Source organism: Nycticebus coucang, chromosome 15 (assembly GCF_027406575.1).
Source record: "Nycticebus coucang isolate mNycCou1 chromosome 15, mNycCou1.pri, whole genome shotgun sequence".
NCBI lineage: Eukaryota > Metazoa > Chordata > Mammalia > Primates > Lorisidae > Nycticebus > Nycticebus coucang.
Genome location: NC_069794.1, coordinates 70,196,604 through 70,214,034, shown reverse-complemented (window position 1 = coordinate 70,214,034; position 17,431 = coordinate 70,196,604). Strand labels below are relative to the sequence as shown.

Here is a 17,431-nt window from a genome sequence, read left to right as displayed (position 1 = left end):
GTTTTAATCCAGCCTGAGGCTCGCCAAACAATGACAGCTGCAACCAAAAAAAAAAAAAAGTAGCAGGGCGTTGTGGCAGGTGCCTGTAATCCCAGCTGCTTGGGAGGCGGAGGCAGGAGACTCGCTGGAGCCCAGGAGTTGGAGGTTGCTGTGAGCTGTGATGCCACGGCGACAGCTTGAGGCTGTCTCAAAAAAAAAAAATAATAATAACATTTAACCTTCACAATCCTATAGGTTATTATTTCCACTTTGCAAAATAAAGACTTGATCCAAGTAACTTATTCAAGGTTGCAGAGCTACAGGTGCAATCAGGATGTAAACGTTTTGCCCACTGGCTCAGTCACTATGCTATGTAGCCCCTCAGATGTGCACTGGCCCTACCTGGCAAATAGCAGGGTGTGTATCTCCTACTGTCAATCTGACCCCATCTGTGGTTCTTCTCCCTTGGTCTGGTCTTGAGATTCCTTTCATTCCTCCCTCCACTTTTTTTTTGAGAACATAGTTTCACTGTCGCCCTCACAGCAGTGCTGTGATGTCACAGCTCACAGCAACCTCAAACTTTTGGGCTTTAGCGATTCTCTTGCCTCAGTCTCCCAAGTAGCTGGGATTACAGGCTCTTGCCACAACACCCGGCTATTTTTTGTTGCAGTTGTCATTGTTGTTTTAGCTGGCCCAGGCCAGGTTCAAGCCCACCAGCCTCAGTGTATGTGGCTGGCGCCATAACCACTGTGCTACAGGTGCCCAGCCGCTTAACTAAATTTCTGTTTCCTATTCCTGGTTCCTGCTTTCAAATTTCCCTACTCCCCCCCATTTTTAAAACACGAGAACCCCTCACTGTGGTGCCTGTTATTTTCTCTAACCTTTGTGTCATGGTACCCTGGATGAAGCTGACAGCTTCTTTAACTTGCCTTAGCTCCCACTATTCCAAAACACCTCTTCCACCACACTGCCTCATTCTCACAGGTCCTTTTTCTAAGTGCATACAAGTCCACATCATAAAGTCACATTCAATTTCATACAATATCATGGCTTGCTTGTTGTGCTCCTTTGGGGCTTAAACTTACCCTCTTCCACTACTTAGTATAAAACCCAATATGATATTAAACCCTGTTCCCATGCCTCCATTAACTTTCACACTCCGAACGATTGCACACATGTATTTAACAATACAGTTTTACACAGAATGCTAAGAGCACTTCTCTTCACAGTTTACAGAAGGGCTTGAAAAACACAGACTTTCGAGGTGGCGCCTGTGGCTCAACGGAGTAAGGCACCGGCCCCATATGCCAGAGGTGGTGGGTTCAAACCCAGCCCCGGCCAAAAACTGCAAATAAATAAATAAATAAATAAATAAATAAAGACGAGCCTGAGCAAAAGCGAGGCCCTGTCTCTACTAAAAATGGAAAAACTGAGGCAATAGGATCACTTGAGCCCAAGAGTTGGAGGTTGCTCGGAGCTATGAGGCCATAGCACTCTACCCAGTGCAACAACTGGAGACTCTATCTCCAAAAAAAAAAAAAACAAACAAAAAAAAAACACAGACTTTCTATTAATAGTCATATCATAGTATATCCAAATCTAACTCCTAAATAGATGCATTATTATTTGTTTACAATTTAAAGGCTTAATGGCAATAATCAGAAGAGGGAAAAGAGCATGGAAGTTTATTTTACATAACTGACCCAAAAAATAAATTCAATGAATAGTAAATAGAATTTAATAAGGTCTCATGCGTCCTGAAGGAGGTGGTGCCCGATTTGGAGGTGTAATTGCTATGTCCAAATAATCTCCTATTTGGAACTTCTGTGACTGCAGGGTCATGGAGTCATCAGTCCCCTTCCTGCCAGACATGGTGCTGCCAATCTCCTTAACTCTGCAGGAAAGAAAATCAACTGTTAATGGTCCACAGATCAATGAGAACTAATGTGTATTACAAAGTAAATAGGGGACTGGATTTGTTCTATCATAACACAGTTCAAAACTTTAAGTATTAGATTAAGCTAAATCAGACATCATGATAATATAAATTCTTATTCCCTCACAAATGACAATCATTAAAGCAGTTATCTCTATCAGCTAAAACATACCAAAAACAAAAAGAGATTACAGAAATTAAAAATGAGAAGTTACCTACCGATAGCCAGGTCTCTTGAGATCTGTAAAAACAATTGCAAAATTGAAGTGTGTGCCCTTCTTTCTAGCTTCTGGGTAGACTTCTTTTACTAAACTAGTCAGTTCTTTCAAGGTTGCATCCATCCTGAATTTTTAAAAAAAGACATGTACATTTGATTACTCAGCAATAATATAACAAGGATACTGAGATACAATCAGCTAATTAAGTATAACTGGGTTGTTTATGACTTATATCAGAAAATGCCAGGGTCTTAAGGCACAGTTTATTTTTGAGACAGCTAAAAATTCTATTTGCCTTCAAAAACGCCCATCATCTTCTATTATCTATAAGATCTGGCATGATCTGTTTTCTGAAATTATCTTTTATTTTTATTTATAAATATTAGTTGTCTATTTTTTGAGACTTTGGAAAAAAAATAAGTTAACTGATGACTCCATACTGAACCTCAGAGTCAAAGCATTCTATGACAGACATACTCTTATTTGACAATATGAATGTTACTTTTTTTCATTATTATTATTATCGCTCAATATTTCATTGCAATGGTTTGATTCCTCTTCTGAATATATTTATCTTTGTTCATTCTTTACGAGGTTTTCATTTCTAATCCTTATCTTAAACATTGTTATTACATTTTAAGCCTTTTTAATTTTGTGAAGGCAAAAAGTGGAACCAAATAAACACATGTATATATATGTATAGAGAAAATTAAAAAAAAAAAAAATTGGGAAAAAACTACCATCAGCCTCATTGTGGACTCTTTTCTTGAACCCAGGACTTTGACACTCGCCTGGGCAACATAACGAACCCCTTCTCTTTACAAATTTTTTTTTTAATTTGCCGAGTATGGTGGTGCACGCCTGCAGTCCTGGCTACTTGGGAGGCTGAGGCAGGAGAACCACTTGAGCCAAGACTTGGAGACTGCAGTGAACCATGATTGCACCACTGACTCTATCCTGAGAGATAAGAGACTTTGTCTCTTTGGAAAAAAAAAAAAAAATACATCCAAACTCTTAGGGTGAAAAAGCTCTTCAGAAATCCAGAGATTTCATATTCTAATCTCTGTTGCTATGCAAAATCTTTTTGTTTCTTTTTTTTTTTTTTTTGAGACAAGAGTCTCACTATGTCACCGTCACGGTAAAGTGCTGTAGTGTCACAGCTCACAGAGACCTCAAACTCTTGGGCTCAAGCCGATTCTTTTGCCTCAGCCTCCCAAGTAGCTGGGACTATAGGCGCCCACCACAACACCCGGCTATTTTTGTTGTTGTTACAGTTGTCATTGTTTGGCAGGCCCAGGCTGGGTACGACGAACTTGCCAGCTCCGGTGTACATGGCTGCCACCCAGCTACTTGAGCTATCAGCACTGAGCCACTCTACATAAAATCTTAGGGCCTAATGGTAAACAGTCCAAATCAAAATTAATTGAAATAGGCAAAATAATTGTATTTCATTATTTCTAAGGCATGTACTCTACCACATTTTAGCATTTTTGACATTGGAATGCATCTAAGAAACAATGAGTTAGGAAAGCATTTTCATAGAGATGTAGTATCTTTCTTTTCTTTCTTAGACAGGTTTTTTTTTTTGAGACAGAGCCTCAAGCTGTCACCCTGGGTGGAGTGCCATGGCATCACAACTCACAGCAACCTCCAACTCCTGCTATTTTTTGGTTGCAGCCGTCATTGTTGTTTGGCGGGCCCGGGCTGGATTCAAACCTGCCAGCTCTGGTGTATGTGGCTGGCATCTTAGCTGCTTGAGCCACAGGCACCACGCCTAGATTTATTTATTTATTTATTTATTTATTTATTTATTTTTGAGACAGAGTCTCAAGCTGTCACTCTGGGTAAAGTTCCTTGGCACCACAGCTCATAGTAACCTCAAACTCTTGGGCTTTAGGGATTCTCTTGCCTCAGCCTGCCAAGTAGCTGGGACTACAGCCACAACACCCAGCTATTTTTTTGTTGCAGTTGTCATTGTTGTTTTTGCAGGCCTGGGCCGGGTTCAAACCTGCCAGCCTCAGTGTATATGGTCCGCGCTCTACCCACTGAGCTACAGGCAGCGCCTTAGATGGAATCTTAAGATGAGTTTACTATAGAAGGAGACCTAGAGCCAATGAAATTTTCTCAAGACAAAGCTCAAGCTCCTTACAATACAAATTCTGACTCTGCAAAATACTGATTTGAACTCAACTTTATATAGTCCCATGAGGTAATACATAATATGGCACAATCTGGAACCACCCTCTCCTTTTTGTGTTGAGGCAGGATCTCCCTCTGCTACCATTAAGAGAAACAGTGGCATCATCATAACACAAAGGGACCTCAAACTCCTGGGCTCAAGTGAGCCTCCTACCTCAGCCTCCAGAGTAGCAAGGACTAGAGGTATGCGCCACCTGGCTAATTTTTTGTAGAGAGGGTCTCGCTCTTGTTCAAGTTGGTCTGAAACTCCTGGCCTCAAGCAATCCTCCTGCCTCAGCCTCTAAAAGTGCTAGGATTACAGGTGTGAGCCACCACACCCAGCCTGGATGTCTTTTAAAATACAGTACAGGCATCTTAATAACAACCTAGCATATATTTTTATATACTTTTCTTCCGTAACAACTAGGAAAATGAAAGGGATGGTTTGGAAGTTGAAACAGCAATGCCTGTGGAGCCCTATAAAATGGTGTGAAGACAGTTAAGTAGGCACTCCTGAAGGGCAAGAATTCTCAAGTTCACATCAAGTAGGAATGACACATCAAAGAACTTGTTTAGTTTTAGCTCCATCTATTCACCATGCCCAAAGGAAACGAATGGCTTCAACTACACTGATTAAAAATACATCATTTATTTTCTACTGGGCCAAATCTTTCTCAAAATTTTTCATAACAGAAAATGGTCTTCTTCCCAAAACATACCCTTCCTCTCATATTTCTATCAAAAATACCACTTAGCCACCCAAGTTATAAACATTAAGACTTGTTCAATTTATCCCATCTCCATCCTGTTACACAAAGATCTATTTTTTCTTCATCCCCACAATCACTGCTTTATTTTCACCTTTCATTATAACCCTTTGTTGCCTTCAACCTCTATCTCCATCTCACTTGTTTTTTCTTTTAAGACAGAGTCTCACTTTGTTACTCCCCCACACCCCCACCCCCAGTAGAGTGCCATGGCATCACAGCTCACAGCTACCTCAAACTCTTGGGCTCAAGCAATTCTCCTGCCTCGTCCTCCTGGGCAGCTGGCACTACAGGTACCCGCCACAATGCCCAGCTATTTTTAGAGATGGGGTCCTGCTCTACCTCAGAGCTGGTCTTGAACTCCTGAGCTCAGGTGATCCACCTGCCTCGACCTCCCAGAACGCTGGGATTCATCTCTTTGAAAGTTTCTGTTTTTGTATAAAACTGGTATGTCAAACAAGTGACACCTGTTACTACCTGCAAGGGGAGGAGGCCTACTATGTTAAGGACAGCAAAGACCATCATAGTATCTACCACCAGAAACAGCAGTCCCAAGATGTAAAGCCAATGTGTGATTTGCAGGTGTCAAAGTCTTCAAGACAGACATGACTTATGCAGGCACTGGCTGAACAAGACTTCGTTCACACCAACAAAAAGACAGTGTAAGATCATCAACAATGTGTCAGCCCCCGCGGCTAGCAGGTCTTCCCCCACAGCCAACACAATGAGATTGTTACAACCTCCAGTCATGCTTCAGGCAAAGGACCTCTCTTCCCCCCTTGTTGGGGATAAATATAGCAGTCAAGTGGGCAGGAGCCATACACTTGACTGCTATATTTATAGCAGCCATACACTTGACTGCTATATTTACAGCAGTCATAAGCATATACACTTAAACAAAACAAAGTACACATCAAGGCCAGAACAGGGAAAGATATGGCCACTAGATCTGCCCAGCACAGGCTGTGAAGTCTCTATCTCTATGCAAGGAAATGTTTCAGATCCAAGGCCACTATACGTACCATATGAGAGGTCAGAAGCTGGGCATCACTGGCCTTCCCAACTTGATGCAAGCACATTATTTAAAGACATACACAAGAAAGCAATAAATTACATCCCAAATCTCTCCAATCAGAAATAACCAGATGTTAACATCACTGAGGACATCTTTTTGTACATATCCACAATACTACAGAGAAAAAAAAAAGTTTTTGTTTTGTTTTGAGACAGTGTCTCGCCCTCAGTAGAGTGCTCTCGTGTCACAGCTCATAGCAACCTCAAACTCTTACGGTTAAGTGATTCTCTTGCCTCAGCCTCCCAGTAGCTGGGACTACAGGCACCCACCATAAAGCACAGCTAAGGTCAGACTGATTTTATCTGTTTTGGTGGTGATTTTATTTTACCTGATGTTCTTTCTGATGTTAATCATTCTGTATCAATTACAGGTTGAGTATCCTTTACCAGAAATGCTTGAGACAAGAAGTATTTAAGATTTTTCAGATTTTGGAATATTTGCATAAAACATAATGTGCTATCTTGGGGGTGGAACCCACATATAAATACAAAATTCATTTATGATTCATATACACCTATACATACAGCTGGAAGAAAACTTCATACAGTATTTTCAGTAATTTTGTACACGAAACAAAGTTTATGTTAAATATCTATGTGTGGAAATTTCTACTTGTGGCCACCATGTCAAGCACTTAAACGTTTCTAATTTTGGAGCATTTCAGATTTTAGATTTAGGATGCTCAATCTATATTCTGATATATAGAGTATACTCATAATACATACTAGAAAGGATTTTTTTTCCTTTCTAAAAACATTTTCCATATTGTCATCTTGCTCATAATGAACCCAGAGAATGTTTCATACCCTTTAGCAGTTGGGACAGTGTGAATCCTCCAAACGACCCAACTTCTAAGAACTGTGTTCCCAGACCAACAGCTGCGGTACCAACCACTGCTTTCTGACCACTGATCTGGGGGGTAATTGTGAGGCTCAATATTGTGTGACAACTTGGTGAAGCTACAGTCCCCAATTACTCAATTAAATACAAATGAATACTAATGTAGTTATTTCTGTAAGATATTTTGAAGATACAATTAAAGTCTACCTACATAACCTAGGTACACACCTAATTTCTTCCATTGAAAGGCCTTAAATTGGGCTGGGTGCAGTTGTCTCAGGAGTTAGAGACAAGCCTGAGCAAGTGAGAAACCCTATCTCTCAAGAACAGCTGGGCATTATGGCAGTTGCCTGTAGTCCTAGCTACCTGGGAGGATAAGGCAAGAGGATCACTTGAGTTCAAGAGTTTAAAGTTGCTATGAGCTACGACACCACAGCAATCTGTGGGAGGCAAGAAAGTGAAACTCCATCCCAAAAAGACCAAAAAAAAAAAGTTAAGTTTAAGGTTGCTGTAAGCAATGATGCATGGGCACTCTACCCAAGGTGACAGAGTGAGACTGTCTCAAAACAAAAAAACAAAAAAAAGAAAAGGCTCAAGCGGCTAAGGCGCCAGCCACATACACCTGAGCTGGTGGGTTCAAATCCACCCCACCAAACAACAATGACAGCTGCAACCAAAAAATAGCCAGGCATTGTGGCGGGCGCCTGTAGTCCCAGCTACTTGGGAGGCAGAGGCAAGACAATCGCTTGAGCCCAGGAGCTGGAGGTTGCTGTGAGCTGTAATGCCACTGCACTCTACCCAGGGTGACAGCTTAAGACTCTGTCTCAAAAAAAAAAAAAAAAAAGAAAAGGCCTTAATAAGAGTAGACCTGCAACTGCCTAGAGACATCTATCTGGCTGTGGATAGCAAGTTAAGCTCAGGTCACTCAAGGGTTCCAGCCTTTCCTCCCCAAGGACCTGCCCTATCAATTTAGGACTTTGGTGCCTAGCCAGCCCTTACAATCATGTAAGTCATTTCTTTGCAATAAATCTTGTAATATCTCTTCTTCTACTGGTTCTGTTTTTCTGGATTAACCCTACTAGTGACCTAGGTAATTCTCTTCCAATAACCTATTTAATGACCACCAAGCACAAAATATAGAACATTCCCTGCGGTGTTTGGCTTGTTCCCAAAACTCCGCACAGCACTTTGGATTTTGACAAACTTAACCTGTCTTTATGAGGCTTTTCTGGAATTCTATTTTCCATGAATTGTCCCAGGGATGCCTATGTCAGGCCCTTGGTCTCCTCCAATGTGAAAACTTCCAAAATTGGTTAACTAATCTTTCCTCATTATTGCTTCGGAGGAGACAGGAATCTGTGCTTACCCCCACACCAACCATCTAGTCTTTCAGAATCTTTGTCTTCTTTGGCCAGCATATAACTAAGGTTGTACCTTCTTTGTTTGGTTGCAATTTATAGACAGTTTAAGGCAGGATTTTTTGTAATTTGTTTTCTTAACTGGGAGTAGGTGATTTGTCATCTTACCTGCCATCTTAACCCTAAAAGCTTTCTTAATACTTGTTCATTTGCCTTTTCCAATGGAATGACCTTACAACAAGATCCAAGCACACCACCAGGCAGAGAGGAAGTCTTATATTTTGGAATTTAAGTTTTAATCTCTGAAAAAAAGGTTATCATTGGGCGGTGCCTGTGGCTCAGTGGGTAAGCCGCCAGCCCCATATACCAAGGGTGGTGGGTTCGAACCCTGCCCCAGCCAAACTGCAACACAAAATAGCCAGGCATTGTGTTGGGCGCCTGTAGTCCCAGAAGGCTGAGGGAAGAGAATTGCCTAAGCCCAGGAGTTGGAGGTTGCTGTGAGCTATGATACCACAGCACTCTACCGAGGGCAATAAAGTGAGACTCTGTCTGAAAAAAAAAAAAGTTTATCACTGAACAATTCTACCCTGTAAGTTAAATCAATCTTCCTGGAACTCTTACCCTGTGAGGCTGAAGAGAATCATAGTACTACATAAATTCAACAAGCACCTCCACAAAAGACTAATTAAGGTCCCAATCTTCAAAGGATTGAGTTCTAGTATATTAAGCTTACAGTTTACAATCACACGCCTTTTGAGAAATATAAAATTGTGCAGCTCCTATGAAAAAGTTTTGGTTCCTCAAAAAATTAAACAAAACCATGACCTAGTAATCTGTTCCCAGGTAACTCAAAAAAACTGAAAGCAGGGATACAAACATGTATCTGTATGCCAATGCTCATAACAGGATTACTCACAACAGCAAAAAAGCAGAAACCCAAATGTCCATTAAAAGATGAATACCTATTCATAGTGAAATATTATTCAGCCTTAAAGAAGGAGGAAAGTATTATAGATACTACAACATGGATGAACCCTGCAAACATTCTGCCAAGTCAAACAAGGCCGTAATGAGATGACAAATACTGTAATGATTCCATCTCTGTAAGATACCTAGAATAGGCAAATTCATATAGACAAAAAAGTAGATTAGAAGCTATCAAGGGTGCTATTGCTTAATAAGTACAGGCTACCCTTAAAAGGATACAGGGCTGGCTGGGTGGTACATGCCTGTCTCTTAAAAAAAAAAGGTTGGGGGCGGCGCCTGTGGCTCAGTGAGCAGGGCACCGGCCCCATATGCCGAGGGTGGCGGGTTCAAACCCAGCCCCGGCCAAACTGCAACCAAAAAATAGCCGGGCGTTGCGGCGGGCGCCTGTAGTCCCAGCTGCTCGGGAGGCTGAGGCCAGAGAATTGCGTAAGCCCAAGAGTTAGAGGTTGCTGTGAGCCGTGTGACGCCACGGCACTCTACCCAAGGGCGGTACAGTGAGACTCTGTCTCTACAAAAAAAAGAAAAAAAAAAAGGTTGGGGGCTTGGAATGGTGGCTCAGGTCTGTAATCCCAGCACTCTGGGAAACCAAGGCAGGGAGATGGATTGTAGTCAGGAGTTTGATTTTTTGTTGTTTTGGTTTTTTTTGAAACAGTCTCACTTTGTCACCCTCGGTAGAATGCTGCCGTATCATAGCTCACAGCAACCTCAAACTCTTGGGCTCAAGCAATTCTCTTATCTCAGCCTCCCAAGTAGCTGGAACTACACGCACTGGCCACAACACTCAGCTATTTTTAGAGACAGGGTCTTGCTCTTGTTCAGGCTGGTCTTCAACCTGTGAGCTCAGGCAATCCACCCACCTCGAGCTCTCAGAGTGCTAGGATTACAGGCGTGAGCCACCACACCCAGCCTGCAACCATAAGTTTGAGACCAGCCTAAGCAAGAGATACTCCTTCTCTAAAAATAGCAGCATTGTGGCAAGAAACTGTCCACCCAGCTAAGAGGGAGGCTGAGGCAAGAGTAGTGCTTGAGCCCCAGAGTTTGAGGTTACCGTGAGCTGGGCTGACACCACCACACTCCAGCCTAGGCAACAATGAGACTCTGTCTCAAAAAAAAAATAAGAAAGAAAGGGCTGGGTGCCTGTAGCTTAGCAGAGCACCAGCCACATACACCAGAGCTAGTGGGTCCGAATCCAGCCTGGGCCTGCCAAACAATAGCTGGGCGTTGTGGCAGGGGCCTGTAAGCCCAGCTATTTGGGAGGCTGAGACAAGAGAATCGCCTAGGCCCAAGAGGTTGCTGTGAGCTGTGACATTACAGCGCTCTACCCAGGGAAACGTAGTGAGACTGTCTCAAAAAAAAAAAAAAAAAAAAAAAAAAAAAATTTTATCTTTTTTTTTTTTAAATGTGATCGTATGCTTTGCTTTTTTTAAATTATGCATTTTTTTTTCTTTTTTGAGACAGAGCCTCAAGCTGAGTAGAGCGAAGTGGTATCACAGCTTACAGCAACTTCCAATTCATGGGCTCAAGCGATTCTTCTGCCTCTGTCTCCCAAGTAGCTGGGATTACTGCCAAGTAGCCTGCCACAATGCCCAGCTATTTTTTGGTTGCAGCCATCATTATTGTTTGGTGGGCCCAGGCTGGATTTGAATCCACCACCTCAGGTGTATGTGGCTGGCACCTTCGCCGCTACAGCCACAGGTGCCAAGCCAATTACGACCTTTTACTTCTACTAAAAAGCCATTATGGTATCAATCCATGGAGCTACACACAGCACTAAAGATAAGCTTACAGGGCGGCGCCTGTGGCTCAAAGGAGTAGGGCACCGGCCCCGTATGCCGGAGGTGGTGGGTTCAAAGCCAGCCCCTGCCAGAAACTGCAAAAAAAAAAAAAAAAAAAGATAAGTTTACAATATGCACTTGTCCTTAGTCAGACTAATGGGAAAAGTACATATAACAAGAAAAAAATACTCAGGAACCAGTCTTCACAAAACATAAAGCAAAAGCTTTAGAGCAAAAATCACTCGGTTTAGGGCAGTAGTTTATTTTTGATGCTATGGCAACTAAGTAGAAATGCACTTTGAAGATAACAAATAACACTCAACAGCATCACTCCCCCTTACCCTGTTATCTTAGTACTAATTACCTTAAGGGGGCGGCTACTACATTAATTATCCACAAAGGCAAAAGTGATAGCAATCTTGAGTCTGTCAGTTCTCACCAACACAAAAGTTACAACATCATAAAAGCGTTACAAGATGGACAAATGCCCTTTTACCTAATAGCAAAAATCTCTAACTTTCTGAGAAACTGCGTCCAAAAACCCCAAGTAGAAGAGTGACACTGAAATCCAGGAGAATTACTCCTCACTAACAAAGGCCATTAGGTGACTCTGCTTGTTTCCAACGAGGTCCCTGACGCCGCCCCGCCCGCTCACCAAGTGTAGATCTGCAGCTCGCTGGATGGTACGTTCCCGCGTGAGAACTCGTCCATTCGGTGATGGCGGCCGTTATTAGTGGTGAACACTCGGAGCAGCAGCGGGCATGTCTGGGGGAGACAGGAAAGGGAAGCACAGCTGTTAAAGACAGCGGCTGCGAGCCCGGAGTTTCTTTTCCTACTCAAGGCGCCGCGGCCTATAAGCCTCTTAGGGACCAAAAACCACACATGTCGCGCCCCTCTGTCCTTCCGGGCCCACCCAAACCTCTTTCTGGACGCCACAACGCCGGGCCCTCACCTTCTCTCGGTCGATCGGTTTCTCCGGCTCCTTCTTAATTTCCTCCTGGGTAACGCGCGATTCCACCGCCATCTTCCTATGGCCCGCTAGACGCTCACCCTGACCTCCGACCCCGGCCGCCAGCATGAGCACGAAGTCTCTCGCGAGGAGAAGCTCGAGGCTTTATAGAAGGCCGGAGGGCGGGGCGGGGCGGGGCGTTTCCCTACGCAGGCGCAATTCGTAGGGTGGGGGGCGTGAGCCCCCGCCTGGCACGCCTACGTACTGCGTCTTCCCGGAAAAGGTGGGTGGTGGCGTCCCTGGGCAGCGTGTTGCGTAATGCGGGTTTCTTCGGGGTTTTTTTTTTTTTTTTCTTAGACAGAAAATGTTGCACTGGGTAGAGTGTGTGGCGTCACAGCTCACAGCAACCTCAAACTCTTGGGCTTAAGTGATTCTCTTGCCTCAGTCTCCCAAGTAGATGGGACTACAGGCGCCCGCCACAATGCCGGGCTATTTTTTGGGTCTGGTTCTCATTTTGTTTAGCAGACCTGGGCCGGGTTCGAACCCGCTAGCCTCGGTGCATGTGGCTGGCGCCCTAACCGCTGAGGAATGGGCGCCGAGCCAGGCGAGATGTTTTTTAACTTTAGTGTTGACAGGCGAGGTAAGCTTAAAGTGACGTTTTCACACGTAAAGATGAAAACCTTACTGTACACAAAACACTTAACATTACAGATGGTAAGCAAAAAACTATTCTTTTATTAGCGAAATTCTGATTTTTCCTTGCTGATAAAGGAATTGTAGACCCCGGTTTCTGGCCGGAGGAGACGGAGGCCCCGAGGCCAGGGCGAGGCGGCGCCTCTTGGGAAGGAGGAGACGCTACAAGCTGTAGCGGGACGTGCCTGCTTCCACGTCCGCACGGAGTTCGGGGGATCAAAGACTTAAAAGTGAACAGCTAAGCTGTTTGAACAGCTTTTGGGAAATAACGTGCTAGAATATTTTCATGAACGGCGGGAAGAAATGTATGATACAAAAAGCCCTACCCAGAAACGAATGGTCATTTGACTAGATTTAACTTAAAAAAAAAAGAATCAGACCTTCAAAATATATCATTAAGCGAGAAAAATACAAGTCACAACCTGAGAGAAAATCCTTGTCATTCATACGGTTGACAAAAGCTGAACTGAAAAAGACAACGCTATCAGAAATTGGTTAAATAACGGATAGTTTATTGTTTTGTTTTTGTTCATGTAAGATTAAATGCCAATTAGTGTCAATATAATAAAGGATGCCCAACTTCTTGAATAGTCGTAACAATGCAAATTTAAACACATTAACATTTCACTCGCCAGACTGAGGACCAGGTGCACACAAGGATATGGATAAAAGGGTGCTTATAGACAAATTGGTCTCATCTACTTTGGAAAACTAAGTAGCATTACCTAGAAAGATTCCATTCTATCCTTTTCCTTTTAGAATAGGAAAAACTCCAGAAAAACTGGAAAGTGAACACGAGGCAACATTTTGAATGTTCTAACACCTTTATTGGTAATAAAATCAATCCAACTAATCTGTCTACCAAAAGGATATTCATAAAATGGAATACCATAAGGACTTGAAAATAAACAAATCAATAGACTTTTTTTCCGTTGTGCAATACGCTTTTATTTTACTTTTGCAATCGGCTTTGAGTAATTGCTGAAACAATAGAATGGAATGAAATTACATTAAATTGTAAGCATATGGCTCTAGAACCCCTTAACAATCATGACAAGGCAATTATAAATAACTTTTTTTTCCTTAGTAATATACATTTGCTCTTTATTATTATTATTATTTTGTGTGTGTGTGTGTGGTTTTTGGCCGGGGCTGGGTTTTTGAACCCGCCACCTCTGGCATATGGGACTGGTGCCCTACTCCTTGAACCACAGGCGCCGCCCTACATTTGCTCTTTAAACTACATCAAAGAGTAGGATTAGCTAGGAAAGAACAATGGTACCATCCCAGGAGCCCCATCTCCCTGAAAGTTCAGACTCCAATTTTGAAAATCCTGAGGCTGGGTGGCGCCTGTGGCTCAAGGAGTAGGGCACCGGTCCCATATGCTGGAGGTAGAGGGTTCAAACCCAGCCCCGGCCAAAAACCACTAAATAAATAAATAAATAAATAAATAAAGACAATGAGCTTTTAAAAAAAAAAGGAAAAAAAGAAAATCCTGAGGCTTCGGCACGCTTGTGGCTCAAAGGGGTAGGGCACCGGCCCCATGTGCTGGAACCCAGCCCCTGCAAAAACTGCAAAAAGGAAAATCCTGAGGCTTACTAGTTCCATAAGGTATAGTCAAGCAGAGGGTTACTTGGGTTGAAAGTATTTATTCTCAAAACTTAATAATGGGCCTGTTTCCCAGTGGTTTGGGCGGCGGCTACATGCACCAGAGCTGGTGGGTTCGAACCTGGCCCGGGCATACTAAACAACAGTAACAAAAAAACACCTGTGGGCACCTATAGTACCAACTACTGGGAGGCTGGAGCAAGAGAATTGCTTAAGCCCAAGAGTTTGAGGTTGCTGTGAGCTGTTACTATATGGCACTCTAGGGAGGGTGACATAATGAGACTCTATCTCAAAAAAAAAAAACGAAACTTAATAACGCTTTACTTTCTCATCATTACCCAAAACCCTTTCTATTATTTTTACTCCACCTGGGTATTCTGCAGAATTTCATGTAAAACTCATATTCTGGTATTTTCAAGTTTATCATCTTTAGAATAACAAATTCTATCACTTAAGAAGAACTAAATCAGAGCTATATTAGCAATCTAAGAGAATGGCAACATTTTATATAGCATTCCAAATGTTCCAATGAGGCAAAACTTAGCATATGCCACTTTGTGTAGAAAAAAAAAAATTTTTTTTTGAGACAGTCTCACTATGTTGCACCCTATGGCATCACAGCTCACAGCAACCTCCAACTCTTGGGCTTAAATGATTCTCTTGCCTCAGACTCCAAGTAGCTGGGACTTGTTTAGCTGGCCCAGGCCAGATTCGAACCTGCCAGCTTCAGTGTATGTGGCTGGTGCTGTAACCACCATGCTACCGAAAAAATTTTAGATCTGAGACCATTCCAGAGTAAAGTAGCCTTAGGCACGTTTTATTTATTTATTTATTTATTTGAGACAGAGTCTCACTATGTCCCCCTCGGTAGAGTGCCATAGCATCACAGGTCACAGCAACCTCAAACTCTTGAGCTTAAGCGATTCTCTTGCCTCAGCCTCCCAAGTACCTGGGACTACAGGTGTCTACCACAACGCCTGGCTATTTTTTGTTGCAGTTGTCATTTAGCTGGCCCGGGCCAGATTCGAACCTGCCAGCCCGTATGTAGCTGGCTCTGTAACCACCGTGCTATGGGCACCAAGCCAAGGCACATTCTTTTATTTTTTTGCAGTTTTTGGCCAGGGCTGGGCTTGAACCTGCCACCTCCAGCATATGGGGTCCACGCCCTACTTCTTTGAGCCACAGGTGCCACCCTTGTGTGTGTGTGCCGTAGCATCACAGGTCACAGCAACCTCCAACTCCTGGGCTCAAGCAATTCTCTTGCCTCAGCCTCCCAAGTAGCTGAGACTACAGGCGTCTGCCACAATACCCGTCTATTTTTTGGTTGCAGCCTCGTTGTTTGGCGGGCCCAGGCTGGATTCGAACTGCCAGCTCAGGTGTATGTGGCTGGCGCCTTAGCCACTTGAGCCACAGGCACCGAGCCCATATCTACTTTTATTTCTGGCTCTGAACTTCCTTCTGAGTGTGGGTATTTTTATTTTTTATTTTTTTTTAGATACAGAGTCTCACTTTGTAGCCCTTCATGGAGTGCTGTAGCGTCACAGCTCACAGCAACCTCCAACTCCTGGGCTCAAGCAATTCTCTTGCCTCCGCCTCCCAAGTAGCTGGGACTACAGGTGCCCACCACAATGCCAGGCTATTTTTTGGTTGCAGCTGTCATTGTTGTTTGGCGGGCATGGGCTGGATTCAAACCTGCCAGCTCAGGTGTATGTGGCTGGCGCCTTAGCCACTTGAGCCACAGATGCCAAGCCCTGGTTATTTTTTTGTTGTTGTTGCAGTTTTGCCAGGGCCAGGTTCGAACCCGTCACCCTCAGTATATGGTGCCGGCACCCTACTCACTGAGCCACAGGCGCCGCCCCAAGGCACATTCTTAATATGAAAGTTAGCAAAGCATCTCCCTCTCCCAAGAGATAATCAGATTGTGAATTGGTTTTCAGGCAAACAACCAAAAGGATAAGCATCCAAATTCCTAATTCAGTCCTCAAAAATTAAAAGTTACAAATACTCCAAAGATAGACATGAAACTTTTTGTTTGAATAACAAGAGATTAACTGCAAGAAGCATATAATCAAAAACTTTTCTTTGGCTCAGCACCTGTAGCTCAGGCGGCTTGGGCACCAGCCACATATACCAGAGCTGGCGGGTTCAAATCCAGCCGGGGCCAAAAAATAGCTGGGTGTTGTGGTAGACACCTATAGTCCCAGCTACTTCAGAGGCTGAGGCAAGAGAATCACTTGGGCCCAGGAGTTTGAGGTTGCTGTGAGCTGTGACACCACTGCATTCAACCCAGGGTGACAGCTTGAGACTCTGTCTCAAAACTAACAAATCCCCCCAAAAAAAACTAAACAAAAAACCAACTTATAGCTAACACGTGTAATGCACAAATATATGAAAAATAAAATCACAGTTTTAAAACTAGAATTCAAGTTTGGCTAATCTTAATTTTATAAGTGTATTAATTTCTAAATACAACATAAAAGAGGCAGTATTGTCAGATGTACAATTAAAGTATAAGAGAAAGGGGCAGCACCTGGGGCTCAAGGAGTAGGGCGCTGGCCCCATATACCAGAGCTGGTGGGTTCAAACCCGGCCCCAGCCAAAATCTGCAAAAAAAAAAAATTAAAATTAAAAATGAAGTATAGGCTCAGCGCCGGTAGCTCGGGCGGCTGATGCGCCAACCACATACACCGGAGCTGGTGGGTTGGAATCCAGCCTGGGCCTGCCAAACAACAGTGACAACTGCAACCAAAAAATAGCCGGGCGTTGTGGCGGGTGCCTGTAGTCCCAGCTACTTGGGAGGCTGAGGCAAGAGAATCGCTTAAGCCCAGGAGTTGGAGGTTGCTGTGAGCTGTAACGCCACTGCACCCAGGGCGACAGCTTGAGGCTTTGTCTCAAAAAGATAATAAAAATAATAATAAAATAAAGTATAACAAACAACAATGGAAGAAGAAATAGACTTCTGATAGAAAATTCCTTCTGATAGAAATTGCCAATAAACAGGACCACCTGAGTGTATTTCAGATCCTTTTCACTTAAGGGATATCCGAATTGATTGCTAAGAATATTAA

At 43.3% G+C, this 17,431-nt stretch overlaps 1 protein-coding gene across 1 annotated transcript; it reads right to left on the bottom strand.

Annotated features, from left to right (window-relative positions):
• Positions 1 to 1,637: 1,637 nt before the first annotated feature.
• On the bottom strand, positions 1,638 to 12,223 carry SAP18 (Sin3A associated protein 18). Its single transcript, XM_053563374.1, has 4 exons — positions 12,066 to 12,223; positions 11,769 to 11,878; positions 2,135 to 2,257; positions 1,638 to 1,873 (listed from the first exon to the last, which is right to left on the bottom strand). Exons 1-4 carry the CDS (start codon positions 12,189 to 12,191, stop codon positions 1,717 to 1,719), a joined length of 516 nt encoding a protein of 171 aa, XP_053419349.1. The 5' UTR covers positions 12,192 to 12,223; the 3' UTR covers positions 1,638 to 1,716.
• Between the last annotated feature and the right edge of the window lie 5,208 nt (positions 12,224 to 17,431).